The sequence below is a fragment of the Diabrotica virgifera genome, chromosome 6 (assembly GCF_917563875.1).
Source record: "Diabrotica virgifera virgifera chromosome 6, PGI_DIABVI_V3a".
Taxonomy (NCBI): domain Eukaryota; kingdom Metazoa; phylum Arthropoda; class Insecta; order Coleoptera; family Chrysomelidae; genus Diabrotica; species Diabrotica virgifera.
In genome coordinates this window covers 236,262,854-236,281,880 of record NC_065448.1, presented here as the reverse complement: position 1 = coordinate 236,281,880, position 19,027 = coordinate 236,262,854, and the positions used below count along the sequence as shown (strand labels likewise).

Here is a 19,027-nt window from a genome sequence, read left to right as displayed (position 1 = left end):
TAGTAAAACAAGAACCTGCATTTCGCGGTCGTGATGAGAGCCATAATTCTTCAAACATGGGTAATTTTAAAGAAATTTTTAATTTAGTAGTTAAACGCGATCAGGAAATCCAGGATCATGTTAAAAAATAGAAGGGGTGTTCACGGGTTTGTCAAAAACAATACGAAATGATTTAATAGATTGCCTTGCCGATTACGTACAAAATGAAATTTCAACAGAAATTAATGAAAGTCAATTTTTTTCTATACTAGCGGACGTTACTACTGATATAACCGAAAAATCACAGTGTACTTTAACAATCCGTTTTGTTAAAAAAGTTGGTCAGGTAACAGAAATATTTTTAGGGTTTTTTGATGTTAGCGAGAATAGATCTGCAGACGCTCTATATAGTTTAATTTCAAACGTGCTTGAGCCATATGATTACAAAAATAAATAAATTGCTCAATTTTACGATAGTGCAAGTGTAATGGCTGGCTCTTTAAACGGATTACAATCAAAAATTAAAGTAGATGCTCCAAAAGCAATTTTTACACATTGTTGCGCTCATAGATTACATTTAGTATTGCAAGACGGCTCAAAATGTATTACAAATTGTAGGATATTTTTTGTCGCCTACCCGAAGTATATGTGTAGCCTACCCGCATACTGAGGTCGCGAGCCGCCACTGATGTAAGGATATATTGTTGTTGGGTTTTAGAGGTCATGGTTGGTTCAGAATTGTTTCTTTAGACAGACGATTACTACTAATGTGGCAGAAAAGCTGCAGTGATAAAATAAGAGTCTGTAAAATCACTGCGCAACGATAAGCCTACCAAAGCACTACACTCTGTTTTTAAATCAGGAGGAGTAATTCAAATTTACCGCTCCGTAATGCTTGTTTTGTACTTGGTCCAACCTCAGGCAAGTTTAATCCACTGTTATGCAATTTTGACATTTATGAAATTTTGACACTACTGGCATTTCATAGGTTAATTAAGTTAAATCGGCGGTTTTTTGTGTTTTCTGCGTTATTCCTTTAATTTTTAGACTTTTATACCCGATTTCACCAACGATACCTGAACAGTTATCTTATTAAGTAATTCTTATCGATAGGAACTTCCGAAGTCAATACTTAAGAACAATAGCGTTTCACAATTAAAAGAACTGCTTATCTAGGAAATTGTTTCCTAGGTATTAATTCGGGTACGTTTGAACTATTTTTGATAAATAAAAAGAAGAATAAGATGATATTTCCTTACTTTTTCGATTATTTGTCATTATTGTTTGTTTCCAAGTTGGTTTTATTTAGTTTTGTACTGTTATAGTTATTTTATTTACTAGTTAGTTATTTGCGAATTAAGTTTGTTAAGTCTTGTATGTTATTTGTATATGTACAGTGAAATGGATTAAAAGAAAAGAGTTGTAAATTTCACATTTAATGCAATAATTTTAAAATAAATATTATGTTGAAAATTGCTTCTTTTATTATTAATTTTTAATGTATGCCTGGTTGCACCAACAGATCTTAAGCTCCACTTAGCTAAGCTCTACTTATAGATAGGGCCTCCTTGAGTATCACTTACGTTGCACCATAATTTTAGATTCTTACCTTATTATCAATTATATCTATTATTATATTATGGTATTCTTATTGTAATATATTATTATTATATTATATTAATTCTTATGATATTCTCGACTTAAGCTTAAGATCTGTTGGTGCAACCGGGCAAATTTGTAAAAATATAACCTGACTGTCAATAAGTAATACCTAAAGTTTAGGGAGATCGAAAAACGTATCCTAAGGTAAGGTAATGCTTAAGCGATTTAGGCAATTCTTATCGTATGGTGAAATCCGTTTTAGAGTTAGGAAGTACCTAAACCCGTTTAGGTAATTCTTAAATATTTAGGTGTCATTGGTGAAATCGGGCATTAGTCTGCTTTTATATAAAAAAAGAATGTGTGTACTTTGTACGCACGTAAGAAGTTATACTTCTATTATATGATTTCAACGAAATCAATATACTTTAAACAGTTTATTTATATTTAATTTAAATATTAAACTAATTTTAACACTTATTACTTTCCAAAAATTTTTATTAAAACAATACCAAAAAAAAAAAAAAAGAAAAGAATAAAACACACACAAACACATTGAAAAATGCCACAAAGAAATGATTTCTGAACAATAATTGTTGCCAAAAATTTTAAATAAATACGTATTTTCTGAAAAAAATTATATAATAATATACTTAAAATCATAAAATGTATAAAAAAAATAGTAACTTGTATTGGGATTCGAACCCGCTACCCGTCGATCCCGCCGATCGAAAATCAAAGTGCTTTCCCATTTCACCAGCATCGCGTATCTTCATTTGGGAATATACACCAACTGACCGTTTACACCATTAACTTTTGACAGTTGTTTATTATTTACAAATTAGTTTGATTTTTGTGGAATTAAAGGAATATTTTGTGGAATGACAATATATTAGGTGAATATTGGTAGACATTTTGATGGTAATCAAATTATGTAAATCAAAGCATTACATACTATTTTGGTATTAGGTTCATTTTAAATTTTCCAAATAGGTAGGTATCTATGTAATTCTTTATTAGGATACTGAAACATTTACAATTATTACGTACCTGTCGCTTTTAAAAACTATTTAAAAAGTCACTACAATAATTATAAACTTGCTTTTTTCTCTGCCATCACAACAATAAAAACTAATATACACAACTATTTTTTGTATCCATAATCTCCATATTGAACAATTATTGACAGATGATTTTAACACCCAATCGGATCCCGTATAACGTTTGAACGACTAATACCATACTGTCGGTGTGCGCATGCGCCAGGGAATGTAAAAATTCACCCTCGTGCCTAAAGAAGTATAACTTCAAAAACAGTTGTTTTTATAACTTTTTAGCGACATATTAGTCTGATATAATACCGGGTGTCCACTTATATTTTCCCCCATTTTAACTGCCTATAACTTCTAAACGGCTTAAGATAAAAATATGCGGTTTTCGATGAAATGTTTTATTTTAGTAAAAGTTTTGTCTGAATGGATTGAATTTTTTATATCGCTTTCAAATACGAAAATAAAAATGGCGGATTTTTGAAAAAAACGTTGTTGACTTTCTTTTAATAGAACACCCAGTATATTTTTTTGTAACTTGAAAGAAAGGTCATTCACCTATCCAGCGATACAAAGTTTTTCAAAATCGGTTGTCAAATCACTGAGTATTTAATTTTTAAAATGACCGGTGCAACGTGGATATCACATACCTAAATAACATAACCACCGAACAACCCGAAGGCACAGTCGACTCGGCGGGAAGAGTTCGCGCATCTGGTTTGCGCACGGCCGGCGGCCATTTTTTCGGTCCACAGGTCCGCTGCTGACACGATCAATTTGTGATTGTTGTTGTCAGATCACGCTTGTTTCGGGGTTACTTTGATTTTGTGTTGTTCTGTTCAGTGATTTTGTTTTTGTGCATTGTGCAATAATAATTATGGATATGGACAAAAAGAAAGGCAGTTCGAATTCAGTCTGTGCAGCGATCAACTGTAAAAACACGGTATCAAATTGCAGCTATAGTTTTTTCCGTTTTCCAAAAGACGAATCAAGGTAAGTATTTTTAAATTCACAATGTTTTTATAAATGTGTATGTACTTGAATGTACTTAAATGGGTAGGTACTTGAAAATTTGGTGTTAACTATGAAACTTTACCTAATAAACTATTTTTCAATGGGAAATAAGCCACAATTTTACCAAAAAAATGATTTTATTAACGTTTCGGCGCCCACGTCGGGTGTCGTTATCAAAATACAAAATAATTTTTGAATTCAATCATTGAAAATAGTTGATTATAAAAATGCCACAAGGAAATAGCTTCAGAACAAAACTTTACCTATATGTATGTATAAAATATTGTTGAAAACGTACTTATATACACACTTTGCTATTGTAGAGCTTGGAACTCCTATTGTTTGTACAAAAAAATTACAGAAAAAGAGATAAAATACATAGAATACGGAGAAGCTCTTATTAGATCGCTATTAGGTCTCGATAAAAATTTCAAGGATGGTTGTTTCTGTGTCAATTTCATCTAATTCATCAACGTAGTGACAATTCAGAACCTCATTATGCTACTGGTATAGTATCTCAACACTTCCAAAAACTAATTCCAAGACCAGATAACCATCATAGAAAGTTCTATTACCTACGCTGTAATACAGTGTTCCAGAGACAAGAAGAGGACAGAAACTCGTTGGAGATGTAAGGCATGCCAGGACACTCCACCTCTTTGCCCTGGACCATGCTTCGAAAGATGGCATATAGAAAAAAACTATTTTGTTTTGTTCAAAAATGACTTTCTCTAATGTTCTAAATACCTAATAAAACAATTTGACCATGCCCCGCGCACTCTAATAAAAAATATGTAATCGTATTTATCTTCCTTCCATTTTGTCAGAGGCGCTGATGTCGGCATTGTGATTGGTGGAACATGACTTTTGACAAATCCTGCGCTATCTGTGAATCTGTGTTCAGTGTTCGTGTTCGTTCGTTCGTTGTCGTTCAGTTATTTTATATGGTCGGTTATGTGATGTGTTTAGGTTAGTTCCAAGACGACACATTTGTACGATCCCTTGAACAGCCACGAAATCGATTGGACTGTTTTAATGCGCAGAATCGCCCTTGAACGGTTTTCTTTCGATCTCGAACCGATTACCGGTACGTAACCCTCTTGAAACATACTGGTGTACCGTTTCAAGTTCGAGTTGCGCCTGAGCCATTTTCAGTACGAGTACCACTGTACCACTAGTAGTTTGCTAGATGGTTAGAAATTAATATTTCTAACATGTTCATTAAACATCACTTCAGCTTCAAAATCTTCCTCAGAATCGATATCTGACATTAAATCGTTGTCTCCTATTCGCTCCGAGCGTTAACAAAGTGTCAAAGCAAAATCGACCGACCTGCTCATGGTGGCGGTTTTTTGAAATTTTATAAGGACGCTTTGTGTATGTTTAAATGGGACATTTAAAAAAATGTCGTGTCACGCTAGTGATATTATGTATTAATATAAACAGAAAATAAAAACGCACTATAAATTCTTCATTTTCCAATATTGATTATCAGTTTGATTTTGTATGCATAACCTCACTATCGCAGTTTATGTCAATAAATATTTATTAACGAAAAAGAAAATATTTTGTTGCACTATAAATTAGTATAGTATAATATAGTATAGTACAGTATAAATTAATAACTAATGAATTCTAACAATTGTATTCGGTTATTATCACTACAAAATAAAATATTCAAGTTTAACAAAATAATCCCATAAGAATCACTGTTAAAACGTCCTTACAAAATCTGACAGCGTATCACGTGACTGTACGTAGAGGGGAGACGCACGGAGCCAATAAAAAAAAATTATCCATATTTATAAGATTAATTTGAAAAAAAAAGAATTAATAATTATTTAAACGGAAATCAAGATTCACAGGTACTAATAGCGTAAATTGTGGATTATTCTATTATTGAATCATCAGCTGATCTCATAGCAGTGACCAGTAAAAATGAAAACAATACTAACTGCGCAAGTCAGTACAAATAGTTTCTGCTTGAAGGCATGTATCAAAAGGACCGTTCAGTTACCGATTTCGAAGCGGTACATGGATCGCTTGGAACAACACGGTGTACGATACCAATCATCGTTCATGTTCGCTTGGAACGCATTTTTTTATAATGCGCATGACGAGGGCAGTACGAAGGACGGTTTTCATGTCACTTGGAACGCGTCTTTTGTGTCACCATAAAAACCTGATATTCAGTCGTGTTTTTTGATATTTTTGTTATTTTGTAATCGAGTACCTTTTTAAAGGTAAGTTTTTCTGATTGTAAGGTAGATACTTTCTGATTGTAGGTACTGTTTATCCAACAGTTTTAAAATACACACTTTATTTCGCGTTTTGTTGTTAGGTCTAATGGCTCCGTTCAGCTGTTGTGTGCAGACGGTGAAAAAATTCAACAAGTAAACATTTATTTAATCCAAATTAAATACTCATATTTTCTATGTAAAATGTCACATTATTGTATAAATAAATAATTAAGAAACAAAAGTTGTTTGTGTTTTACCCTTATTGTCCACTTGAATAAAATATTAAATATTGGAAGACATTGGAAGTACCGTATGGAGGCTATGATGTACCTAGCATGGAGGCTAGATTACGCTACCCTTCCTATCCAATCAACAAGAACGTTTAAAATTTCACACCTATCATGTCGAAGCTACAGACCACTTATGTGGAGGCCAGATTTGTAATATTCTTCCAATTAACCAGGTGCTGAAATACGTGACATATTTTTGGAAGGGTAGATCGCATTCTACCCAATCACACAACACTTTTTTCTATGAATTTGACGTAAAATTACATTGAACGGTTGCAGCCTTTGTGTCCCATTAGACATAATATATTTGCCGGGTGGGACGGTGACGGCTCCTACCGTCATAGTTTTTTTTTAATAGTCACTTAATTTTAAGCAGTTTAGTCATTTCTAAAAATTTGAGTTCAAAATATTCCATAGTATAATAGATAATTAAGTGCGTTGGTTTGCTCGAAAAAACGTTAGTTGGTGTCCGTCAATGTGTTAAAAATACACAATAATTATTCGTATGGACATTTTTGATATTGCAATTTTTCCATTTAACTGTTTTAAATTTAATGAAACAACATATAAACTAATAAATAATTTATTAACAAATTATCCAGCATAATATCTTAATTATTTAACGCTGCCAAAAAGACCAAAAATACATACGATGCATTGAAAACTTGTACTGGTATCAGAGAGCACAATTAAAAATAGATTTTTTAATTGAAATTATATGTTAAATAAGTTTAAAATAAATAAATTTTATGTGCTACACTTATTTGAAAAATCAAGAACGGTGCTGCAACATCTATTTAAGCAAAGCCGGATCTGACCACTTGGACCGATAAAATGGCGCAAGGTCACAGAATCTGTCTGACAGCTAAACAATGAAATTTATTAAAGTGCACCTTCGGGTTGTTCGGTGACATAACTAAGCAAAATGATATTATGTTATGTGATTTCCACATTGCATCTTTCATTGTAAAAATTATTTGCTCAGTCATTTGACAACCGATTTTAAAAAATTTAATATCGCTGGATAGGTAAATGACCGTTTTTTCAAGCTACAAAAAAACATACTGGGTGTTCCAATAAAAAAAGTCAACAACGTTTTTTTTTACAAAAATCCGCCATTTTTAATTTAAAAGCGTCATAAAAAATGGTAATTTACCTAAAAACTTGAAAAATGGTCATTTCCCTATCCAACGATATAATTTTTTTTAAAATCGGTCGCCAAATGACTGAGCAATTAATTTTTAAAATGAGAGATGCAATGTGGAAATCACATAACATAATACTCGTATCAATTTGCTGTGATATCCACGTTGCACCTCTCATTTTAAAAATAAATTACTCAGTGATTTGAGAACCGATTTTGAAAAACTTTATATCGCTGGATAGGTGAGTGACCTTTCTTTCAATTTACAAAAAAATATACTGGGTGTTCCATTAAAAAAAAGTCAACAACGTTTTTTTCAAAAATCCGCCATTTTTCTTTTCGTATTTGAAAGCGATATAAAAAATTCAGTCCATTCAGACAAAACTTTTACTAAAATAAAACATTTCAGCGAAAACCGCATATTTCTATCTTGAGCCGTTTAGAAGTTATAGGCAGTTAAAATGGGGGAAAATATAAGTGGACACCCGGTATTTATGGATTACCATCGAAGGCTGACATGATCAACCAAAAAAGATGTATTTGGTATTTTTCTATTGACATTATTGGGCATGAATCTGTCTTTTGAAGAAGATGTATTTGCTGATATTTCTAGTGACATTATTGAGTATGAATCTGGCTTTTGAGTTTACTCCTTCTGGTTTAAAAACAAGGTATAGTAGCTATAATTTATAACTAACTCTTATTTACCTTATAATGATGTTTAAGTTGTTTAACCCTTTGGATGTAGAAATCATAAACAAAATTAGCCATTTCCACCATATCAGGAATAACTCTTAGTTTTCTTACAGGTGGTTTGTTATCATTAACTCTTTTTGCCGGATAGTACTCGTTTAGTATCAAATGTAGCTTTGGTGACCGCATTGTAAGCTAAAAATAAAATAAATTTAAAAAATAATATTTTATTGTTGTTATTCCGTATATGTACTTAGGCAGTAAAAAAATCCATATACATTTTCGGTTCTGAAGCTTCATTTGCACTTGACAAGTTTAGTGACCGCAAGTACTTTCGGCCAGTAAACTTGCTAAGTGTAAATGAAGCTTAACGTACGTGTTGGAAATCCCATAAAATTGATTTGGTTGTTTATATAGTTCGAAATCATATCCCTTCTTTACCCTTGTCGACGCCTGTGTTGTTCCTTGTTATCGAAATTCACATCTGTCGTGAAGAAGAGGATGGGACGCTTACCACTTGAGATCCAAAAATTCTTCCCCTATGAGAAGGAATGAGATGCATTCAACACTCGAATGTGTACAGACGCGAAATAATGTTGACTTCGTCGATGACGTCCTGATTGTAGGTTTTTACCTTGTATTTTTGTTATTACCTATATATCTCCTTTGTTTCGTTTTTGAAATATTTATCAATCAGATTAATTTGAATTTGTGTATTTTGCGCTTATGGAGAAATTCCACTTTCTTTCCATATTAGCTATCAGAAAGGATAAAGCAGGTGTTGTAATTAGTGTTAATTGCTTGTTTTGATTTTATTACTTGTTTCGTACGGTACCTGCTAGTAATCATACAGTACGAATGGTCAGTTTCAAAACGTAGCTTACCTGTTCGAAAGCTGGAGTCAATTCAAAGCAATTTCTGAATAAAGCTACTCTAGCAAATATGTATAATCCCAACCGTGCACGGGACATGGCTACTACAAGACGTCTCACATCTCTTAAATGACCTACGGCTTTGGTTCTAACTAGTGATAAAATTATATAATCATTCTGTTGTCCTTGGTACTTATCAACGGTAGTGACCTATAATAAATATTCAACATTTGATATAAGATTTTAACGGTATACAGTATGGGGCAAATGAAAGGAATAAATTCGTTATTTCGTAAACCGGCGAATTTAAGAAAAAATCCCGAAACAGATCGATTTTTATTTTTAAATTATGATATTTTGGGCATATATGTAATACTAGTGACGTCATCCATCTGGGAGTGATGATGTAATCGATGATTTTTTTAAATAAGAATAGGGGTCGTGTGCTAGCTCAATTGAAAGGTTATTCAATTCTCTATTCGGTAATATAAACATTTACCTACATAATTATTTATACAGGGTGTCCAAATTTTTTTTAATTAAATTATTTGACAAAAAAAGAAGAATGTATGTAATTAATTTAATTAAAAATACATAAATAAACATTGCTTTTCGCTTAAATTAAATGTTCAAACTTCCAAGATGCAGGTGGCTGGCGGGAGCTGGCTTGAATATTGAGTTCAATCGAAAAGCAATATTTATTTCTGAAATAAAATTTTTGTTCTGTTTCCGGGCAACAGTAAAAGGTATTTTGAGTTAAATAAATTTCATACATTCTCCTTTTTTTTGTCAAATAATTTAATTAAAATTTTTTTTTTTGATACCCTGTACAAATAATTATGTAAATGTTTATATTACTGAATGGAGAATTGAATTACCTTTTAAATGAGCTAGTTCACGAACCCTCTTCCTATTTAAAAAAATCATCGATTACGTCATCACGCCCAGATGGATGACGTCACTAGTATGACATATACGCCAAAATATAATAATTTAAGAATAAAAATCGACTTGTTTCGGGATTTTTTCTTAAAGTCGCTGGTTTACGAAATAGCGAATTTATTCCTTTCATTTGCACCATACTGTATAATTTTAATATGCATCAACATTTGATATAACATTTTAAAGGAATATACAGTTGAGTCCAGGGTTCTTTACCTGTGCGTCATTAATACCTGGCGAGATAAAACACACACTTTTTATCTAGCATCATTGTTTTTCTAGCTGTTAATAAGTAAAGACACATGTTATTTTTATAAACGCTCTACACTCAGTACATCGGTAAGAGATAGGTACAAAAAAGATGCTCGGGGACGTTTTCAAATTTTAAGTATAATTTGTGACGTTTCTGGTTTGTTTACTTGTCACTGTCAGTTGTAGGATTTTTTGCTGTTTTCTGTCCCGTTTTTGCATTTAGAAGTTATTTATATTAAACAAACCGTTATTTTCACAACTAATTTTATACTGGAGTTTGAAATTTTATGGTAAGTGTATTTTATTTTGCCATTAATTTACAAAGTTAACCTCATTCACAGTTAAGGAATGGTTTTGTTTAACGTTTCCTAAAAGTTAAATAAATAACAAAAAGAAAATATTTTATTTTTAAATATTTATATTATAACAAATATTTAATATCACTAATGATATTAAATGAATTTATTAAGCTACTTGAAATGTAGCTGTAACTCTACACCAAAATTTTAACTTCTATTTATTTGATAATGTCAAATTTTATAATATAATCCGTGATCGGAGCAGTACCCATTTTCTGTCACTTGCTGTTGCGTGGAATAGATTTCCGACTTATTTCGTATGTTCTAAATGATGACGCACGGGTAAAGAATCATTGACTCAACTGTAATTAAAATATGCAATGTTATAATAAAAGTTCACTATAATGCCTAAAAATATAAAAGTTGACTAAAAGACTCAAAAGAGATAACAGTATGTACTAATAAAATATTACTTACTTTGTGAGGTCTGCCTATAAGTACATTATTAGCGCATCGGGTATTAATAACATCTCTGATTAAATGTTTTTGTCCATTGTATGTAGTAAGAATAGTAATTTTATTTGCAGGATATCCAATTAGTCGCATATACATAAACATGGCAACACAGTATTCGGCTTCAGCAAGATTCTAAAAGGTTTAGGTGAAGATTAAAAAATATATACACGGTGTTTCAAAAAAAGGTAACACCGTTTCTTAGATGAAAAATTGAAAATAATTGCGGTTTGCTTAATAAACAATGTTTGTAACGCCATCCGTTTTCAAGATATAAAATGTTGAAAAAAAAATATACACATTTTTTACGATTTTGCTGAAACTATTGGCAACATTATAATGAAATTTGGTGGGTTTTAAGAGTGCATATTGTGCATTTTTCGATATACAATTAAGAATTTTATATTCATCATTGGCGCGCATACGGGTAATGGTCTCAATTTTTAAATAAAAAAAAATAGTATGCCACTGAGATGTTTCAAATTAAAAATCATTTTTCAATTCCTAGTTCAATTTGTGACAAAAAATCTATTTTCCCTTTTTTTATACGACGCACCTTTTTCATGACAAAAATAAAATATTTTAACACTTCCAAAGTATTCGAATTGTTAAAACTTTTTATATAAAAAAGGAAAGATAAATTTTTTTGTAACAAATTAAACGAGGAATTCAAAAATAATTTTTTATTTGAAATATTTCAGTACCGTACTATTTTTTTTTCTTTCAAAAATTCAGACCATTAACCGTATGCGCGCCAATAATGAATATAAAATTCTTAATTGTATGCCAAAAAATGTATAATAACGACCTCTTAAAACCCACCAAATTTCATTACAATGTCGCCAATAGTTTCGGCAAAATCGTAAAAAATGTGTAAAATTTTTTTTCTTCAACGCCCTGTACATATCTTGAAAACGTATGGTGTTACAACATTTTTTTATTAAGCAAACTCCAATTATTTTACAGTTTTTTACCTATTTCAGAGAAGGTGTTACCTTTTTTAAAACACCCTGTATAAGCCATTATTGTCTTTTTTTCTTGTAAAAAAAAGTAGGAGTTTTTCTTTACCTGATAAAAATATGGACTTGGTTCTGATTCACCTGTACCATTAAAATCTTGTACATCTACCAGTTGAAAATCGAATGCAAAACCAGGATTTGCAAGTTGATATTCTTTCCAGTTTTCCACGTGTTTTAAATTTCCCAAATTCTTGTATCTCCATTTGTAAAGATTGCAGATACTGAAAATAAAAAACATCATGATACTTTTTCAAACCTACATTAAATTATCTACCATATTATCAGATGCAATCATAACATACGTTGGCATATGGTATTTTAAAAGCGGAAGTAGATAAAGCCATCAAACAAAGCAAAAAATGGGAAATCTCCAGGCCTTACCAAATACCATCCGACTGGCTCAAGAACATGGTTTCAGAACTAACAAACATTTATAACTACATGTAAAGATCATGAGAAGTACAGAAATCAAATTAGGCCTGCTTTATAGATTTTGAAAAGGCGTTTGATAGGATCCAACATGATAGGCTGTTTGTGTATCTAGAAATGATTGTAATAGATGATAAAGATCTCAGACTTTTACATCTATATTGGAATCAAGAAGCTTCTATTCTGGTAGACTGCAAAGAAACAGACAAAATTTTCATTCAGAGGTGTCAGACAAGGTTGTGTATTATCTACCAGGCAAAGGTGACTTGACGAAGATAATAAAAAAGGAAAAACTTTAATAACTCGGGCATATAATGAAATGTAGCATATTATACTGGATACTGCAGTTAAGACTCAACGGAAAGGTCTGTTCCGTGGTGTGGTGGTTGCGTGTGTGATCTTATTGTCCACGGAAACGATTAAATGAAATTAAAATAAATGTAAAAACAACAAACTGTCTGTCAATAATATATTTATTTTAATCGGAAAAAAGAACGTGAAAATGTCTCGAAAGAGGGTTTGTTATTCTAGCGAGGGTGTGACCGTACAGGGTGCCTGCTGTGACTCTACTGAACTACAAACATCAGTTTGTCATTATGTGGTTATAATAACCGTCTTCGAATGCATTTAAAAAGTGATTTATTGACATAAGGTCTGATAAGGTAATTTATTAAATGTGGAATTTTTGTTTCACAGAGATAAACACAGTTATTATGAGCCGAAAGAATGTGAATTTTAAATGGGACGTAGTATTTAATTTTGAAAAAGTTATTAAAAATTAAAATTAGCAAAATAGTAATTGAAGCGTGTCGCCACAGGTCGAAGGAAAAAAATTGGTAGGAAGAAATATTCATAGCTCCGAAACCTTCGTCAATGGACTGGCTTATCAGCAGATGTACTCTTACATGCCGCGCAAGATCAAGAAGAAGAACAGTATACATACCTTGGTCTTGCTCTACCTTGTCCGTCCAGCTCAATGGTAGGTACTCCCAATCTAACAAGCCGTGTGAACAAGCTCTGTTCCATATTAGAATACTTTTGAAAGGCCATATTCTTAATAACTGGCGGTAACTGATGGTGATCGCCGATCATTATCCATCTTTTTAGCCTGTTAAAGCCGTCCTGTGGGTTCTGGAGGAGAAGTGGGATGAAAGTTTCGATTTCCAAAATCTGAGCGGATTCTTCCATTAAAATATTATCATATTTAAAACCTAGAAAATCCATTAAAGATGTCAATATACAGGATTTATATTAGCATAAAAATAAGAGTAATCCATATCGATTTAATTTTTAAAAAGTCTTAAACAAATATTATTTACATGTATTGTTTACATTACGTAAATGGGTGACATTGGTTTTGCAATGTAGGCCACTCGTTTTGAAAACACCGAAGTCAGCAATTATGTTACTATTAGGAATTCACGGTCACATTCGGGTGTAGTCAATCATAACAAAACAATTACGATTTATTTATAGATGCGGAGAAAGTAAAGAAGAGATTATTCATTATTCAGACATCGACGTGGTTAGATCAGAGACGTTGTCCACCAACTAGTTACTGTCGTATATAGTGTTCTAAATAAATAGTGTTTTAACAAATCAACCCCATTACCGGGGGTAACAACCCCCGTACCTCCATTTCAATACTATGTATCATTATTTTGTTAAATTATTTTATTTATTGACTTAAAATCAATTGTGAAAGAAACTTAAGACGCGCTAGTATTAGTATTGACCAATAATGACATATGTATCAGAAACAAGACCCGATGTAGCCGCAACATAAAGACCACTAGAAACGGCAGAAGTGAGAGTAATGAGAGATCGAAAGAGGAGTGAAGATATTAGAAGAAAATGTAACGTACAGAGTATAAACGAATGAGCACTAAGTAGAAAAAAGAATGGATTAACCACATAGCAGAATGGGGGAGATACTTGTGGTCAAAATAGCACGAGATAAATCACCAATCGGTAGAAGTATCGGTCGACCGAGCAAAAGATGGAGTGACAACCTTCCATAGAGGTATCACTCCGCCAATGAACAAAGAGAATTGCTTATAAAGAGGAAGAAAGAAATATTAAGAATAGTAAAAAATAATAATAAATGCAATTAAGATAAGGAAGATATAATATCCACGGCTCATGGGATGACAGGAGATAACTAATTGTTATTTGAAGGTGACAATGCAAGGCAAAATACAACAAAAGAGGAATATTGGGAGAATTAATGGAGAAGTAGCGTGATTCAGATATTTCGGTTCTCTTATGCTAACCTTTGCCTTGATTTAATTTTCTATTGTTAAGTTGTAGACCCGATATTTATTTTTAAAACAGATTCCTATATAATCACACATTAAAAACAAATTAATATTTCATACCAATATCGACGAGTTCCTTCCTTTTCAAAGCCGCGTGAGTACAAGTCATCGCAATAATTTTTGCTTCTTTTACCAATAAATACTTCGATCTATCCAAACCGGATCTTAGCAATTCAAATGCTCTAAATTCTTCCAGTTCCTTAAAAATGTGATCTATATATCTAAAGCAACTCTCGGCTACTTCGAGATCTTCTTCAAAGGACTGATTTTTAAATAGAGGCTGTGGAGCATTACTGAAGAAATCGTGGAATGGAAATTCATCCGATATTATCTTTGGAGGTAAGACCTAAAATATAATATTAAATATATTATATAACAATTATCATTGCATTATAATACTTATTTTGTATCGAAGTTTATTAACGAATGTTCGAATTATAAAAGGAATAAAGTGAAATGACACAGAAGTTTGTAAAACTTTAGTCATGTAGAAATGTGGTGACTGTCCAAAAACTTACATCGGTCAAACTGACAGAAGCTTTAACAAACGTATGGCAGAACACATAGCGTTACAAAATGTAAAAAACAAAGCACGAATGTTAATATAAAATTAATAAAAGACGTCAAAGTTATATACAATCAACCCATAACAAAAATAAAAACAGGTACACAAATAATAACAGGGTTTGTAATATCAAAAGGATTAAAGCAAGGATGTTGCCTCTCCCCCACTTTATTTAAAATACACCTCTAAAGTGCTTTAAAAAGATGGAAACAAAAATGTAGAACAATGGGGATACCACTCACCAACACTGTGGTATATACGCTCAACTTTGCAGACGATCAATTAATAATGGCTCAAGATTATGACGATTTAAACTACAGTAGAACCCCGCAAATCCGAACTAATTGGGGGGACAGAAAAAATTCGGATTATCCGAAAGTTAGCTTAACTAATAATTCAAAGCTTTCGTTGTCGTTGATTTTGAGTCGCTGAACCTGTCTCACTATCGCCCTCTTCCACCCATCTCAGATTGATGTCACTACTGCAGAGCCAGTGTTATTGTTTGTGTTTAGTCGCTAACTCGCTGGCTAGATTTACAATTTGAAGAAGCTACATTTTTCCACGCTCCATTGCAGATGACCTCCTAGAAGTCGTACAACAACAGGATGAGAAAACGAAGATCAAAGTGCAATTACAAAACGGATATTAAAGCTGATGACAATGGGCACCAATAATTTACGGATGAAGACATTATAGACTTGGTTCAACCTTAAGCCAACCCTAATGAATATGACGAAAGCGAGGAAGAAGTGCCAAGTGTCACGCGCACAAGTGTTACACGCAGATGCCACTAAAGATCTGAGTGTGGCTCTACGTTACGTGTAGCAGAACTCTGCTTCGCTACCGGTCGATGTAATGTTTATGCGTAAGTGGTTTAACATGGCTGCGTCAATTCGCTACACTTCCATGCGTCAGAAGAAAGGGACCAACTTCTTTAAGAATACTCCTTACGGCTGCAAACGTTCTCGCAAGAGTATGGACAATATTTTTGAACTCAATTTGACTACAAGAGAACCGATGTAAGTTTATTTTTAACCTTTATAGCAATACGTATCAAGTACGTATTCATTTTTAAGAAATTTTAAATGTCAAAGACCCATTAATCCTAGATTGTTCAATTTTCTGGTTTTACTCTGTATAACGAAACATGTTTTTAAGTTTTTACTTGAGTTTTTTTAATTTTTTTCACTTTCCGTTGGTTCGGATTAGCGGGATTCTACTGTATATGGTCCAAAAATTAATTGAAGAGTATAATATATGGGGTTTAGAAGTGGATTAAAAAAAATTGAATACTTGTGCATTGGAGGAGAACAAAAAGATCTCATATTAGACGACATGACCACAATAAAGCACTGCTACCACTACAAATATCTAGGTATAAATATTTCGAGCGATGGAACAGCAAACGATGAATCCATCAGCAAAGAAAACAATAAGAGGGTAATATGAGACTATAGTGAAAAGTATCACCCTATACAGCTGTGAGGTATTGCCACTGAAAGAAAGAACACTGGCAAAGCTGAGAGCAACGGAAATGGGTTTTTAGAAGAGCAGTAGGAATATTTAGAAGAGAAAGGATTACTAACGAACGCATAAGAGATATAATGGGAATCAAACAAACAATCACCGATGACTTATTGACAAAACAACTTATCTGGTTCGGATATATACAAAAAATGGATGAACAACGAATACTAAAGGAAATTCTAAATTAGCAACCAGAAGGGAAGAGAAAACGAGGTAGACCGAGAAAAAGTAGGAGCGAAGGAATAGACAAAGAGCTGACAGAAAGAAACACAAAAGAGGGTCTATGGAACAACCGGAAGAAGTGGTGATTGGAAGTAGAAAAATGGAGGAGAACGTTATAAACCGACATGTAGTAAGAGTATAGCAGAACACAAAAGGGCTTTTAATAATAGAAAAACAGATTCTACGTAAGTATTTCACCTTCTCGATCAGTGATTCCCAAAGTGGTCTATATCGACTCCCATAAGTCGATGGCAACCTGCAAGGGGTCTACGTAGGTGAAAATAAAAATTGGGGGCCTATGAAATGAAAGAGGGGGTCAAAGGCAAGAACTGCAATGGATTATCAATTTATCTGTTGACATTGAAGAAACGGATGTCATCTTACAAGAAGAACTGATTGAGATAAGCACCAAAGATGAACTAAAGGTGGAGTTTAGAGACGGATATTAACAATTCTGGCTTCAAAAAGACATACCTGTTACTTATACGGCTTATGGAATACCGCGAGAAAGTCTTTAATTGCTTTTCCATGTTCATACCTAGTCTAGTAGAAAGCTGTTTCAGCAAAGTTATAAATCTCATAAAAAAGGACGGGATTTAAGATTATATCTAATTAAATTAATGCCAAATGTTGATAATTTATTATTAAACCATCAAGACCCACCCCCCATTAAATGAATTTATTTTCTGCTTAGTTTTTTCTTATGTAACAGTTTCTATATTTTGATTTAAATTTAAATATGTAATAAATGTGTGAAAATGTATTGTTTCTTTTACATTTTCACACTATAAGTACTTCACTACTGTCAGAAATTTTAATCTTTTAAAGTGAATAGCAGAGGGTCGATCTAAACTTGAAAAGCATGAAAAGGGGTCTACGAGAGAAAAAAGTTTGGGAAACTCTGTTCTAGACCATAATCATAATCATTCTGAATGATCAACTTAAAACAAATAGCTTCCCACTCCCCAATCTATTCATTTAAAGACTTTAAAGTGTAGACTTGCAGACTCATAGTAAAATACATCACTTGAAAAAGACACTCTGCTGAAACGAAGCTAGAACAAATAATCCCCGGACAAAAAATCCCCAAAAAAATCCCGGACAAATAATCCCCACAAATTTTTTTGGACAAAATATTCCCACAAAAAATCCCGGACAAAAAATCCCCGGACAAAAAATCCCCACAAAAAATCCCGGACAAATAATCCCCCCAAATTTTTTTGGACAAAATATCCCCACAAAAAATCTTGGACAAAAATCCCCGGACCAATAATCCCCGGACAAATAATCCCCACAAATTTTTTTGGACAAAATATCCCCATAAAAAATCCCGGACAAAAAATCCCCAAGAAATATTTGCTGTTGAAAGTTTTCCCGAAATTTTACCAAGTCTCGAATTCCAATTCCTTGCTGAAAACTTCAAATTTTACATGACGAAAGAATGTATCGAAAGAATGCGCGTTTTAATGACATAAAACGTGCGTTAGCATGTGAACAGTTTTAGGTCATTAAAAGGCGCGTTGACATGTGAACGGTCTTAAGTAAAATGTATGTAGTTGTAATCGCGCGTTATCAAAACGCGCGTAAAGCGCCTGTCATGAGAACGGGGCCTTAGCTCATTCTGCATACCTTCCATGATTTTTGAAAAACTCACATTCTTTCGTCGTGTAAAATTTGAAGTTTTCAGCAAGGAATTGGAATTCGAGACTTGGTAAAATTTCGGGAAAACTTTTAGAGAACTATTCGGCAGCAAATATTTCTTGAGGATTTTTTGTCCGGGATTTTTTGTGGGGATGTTTCGTCCAAAAAAATTATGGGGTTTATTTGTCCAGGATTTTTTTTTTAGGATTTTTTGGCCGGGGATTATTTGTCCTGAGATTTTTTGTCCAGGGATAATTTGTGGGGATTTTTTGTCCGGGATTATTTGTCCGGGGATTATTTGTCCGGACCCCGCCGAAAAATAAATTTTGTGGATGTATTGAAAACAAAATGTCTTCAGTGTTTTATTGTTATATAAGCATACTGTTGCTTACATAAAACCCAGTCAAAAGATAGCAAAGT

The 19,027-nt window shown here is 32.8% G+C and overlaps 1 protein-coding gene across 1 annotated transcript in view; it reads right to left on the bottom strand.

The window, feature by feature from the left end:
- The window catches only part of LOC126887340 (RNA helicase aquarius), a 200,932-nt gene that overhangs the window by 6,153 nt on the left and 175,752 nt on the right, over positions 1–19,027 (bottom strand). Inside the window, exons 15-20 of the mRNA XM_050654788.1 lie at positions 14,713–14,998; positions 13,278–13,545; positions 11,955–12,126; positions 10,851–11,021; positions 8,893–9,090; positions 8,024–8,203 (exon numbers count right to left, since the gene is read on the bottom strand). Coding sequence (XP_050510745.1) covers positions 8,024–8,203; positions 8,893–9,090; positions 10,851–11,021; positions 11,955–12,126; positions 13,278–13,545; positions 14,713–14,998 — 1,275 coding nt within the window. The remainder of the gene's footprint in view (positions 1–8,023; positions 8,204–8,892; positions 9,091–10,850; positions 11,022–11,954; positions 12,127–13,277; positions 13,546–14,712; positions 14,999–19,027) is intronic.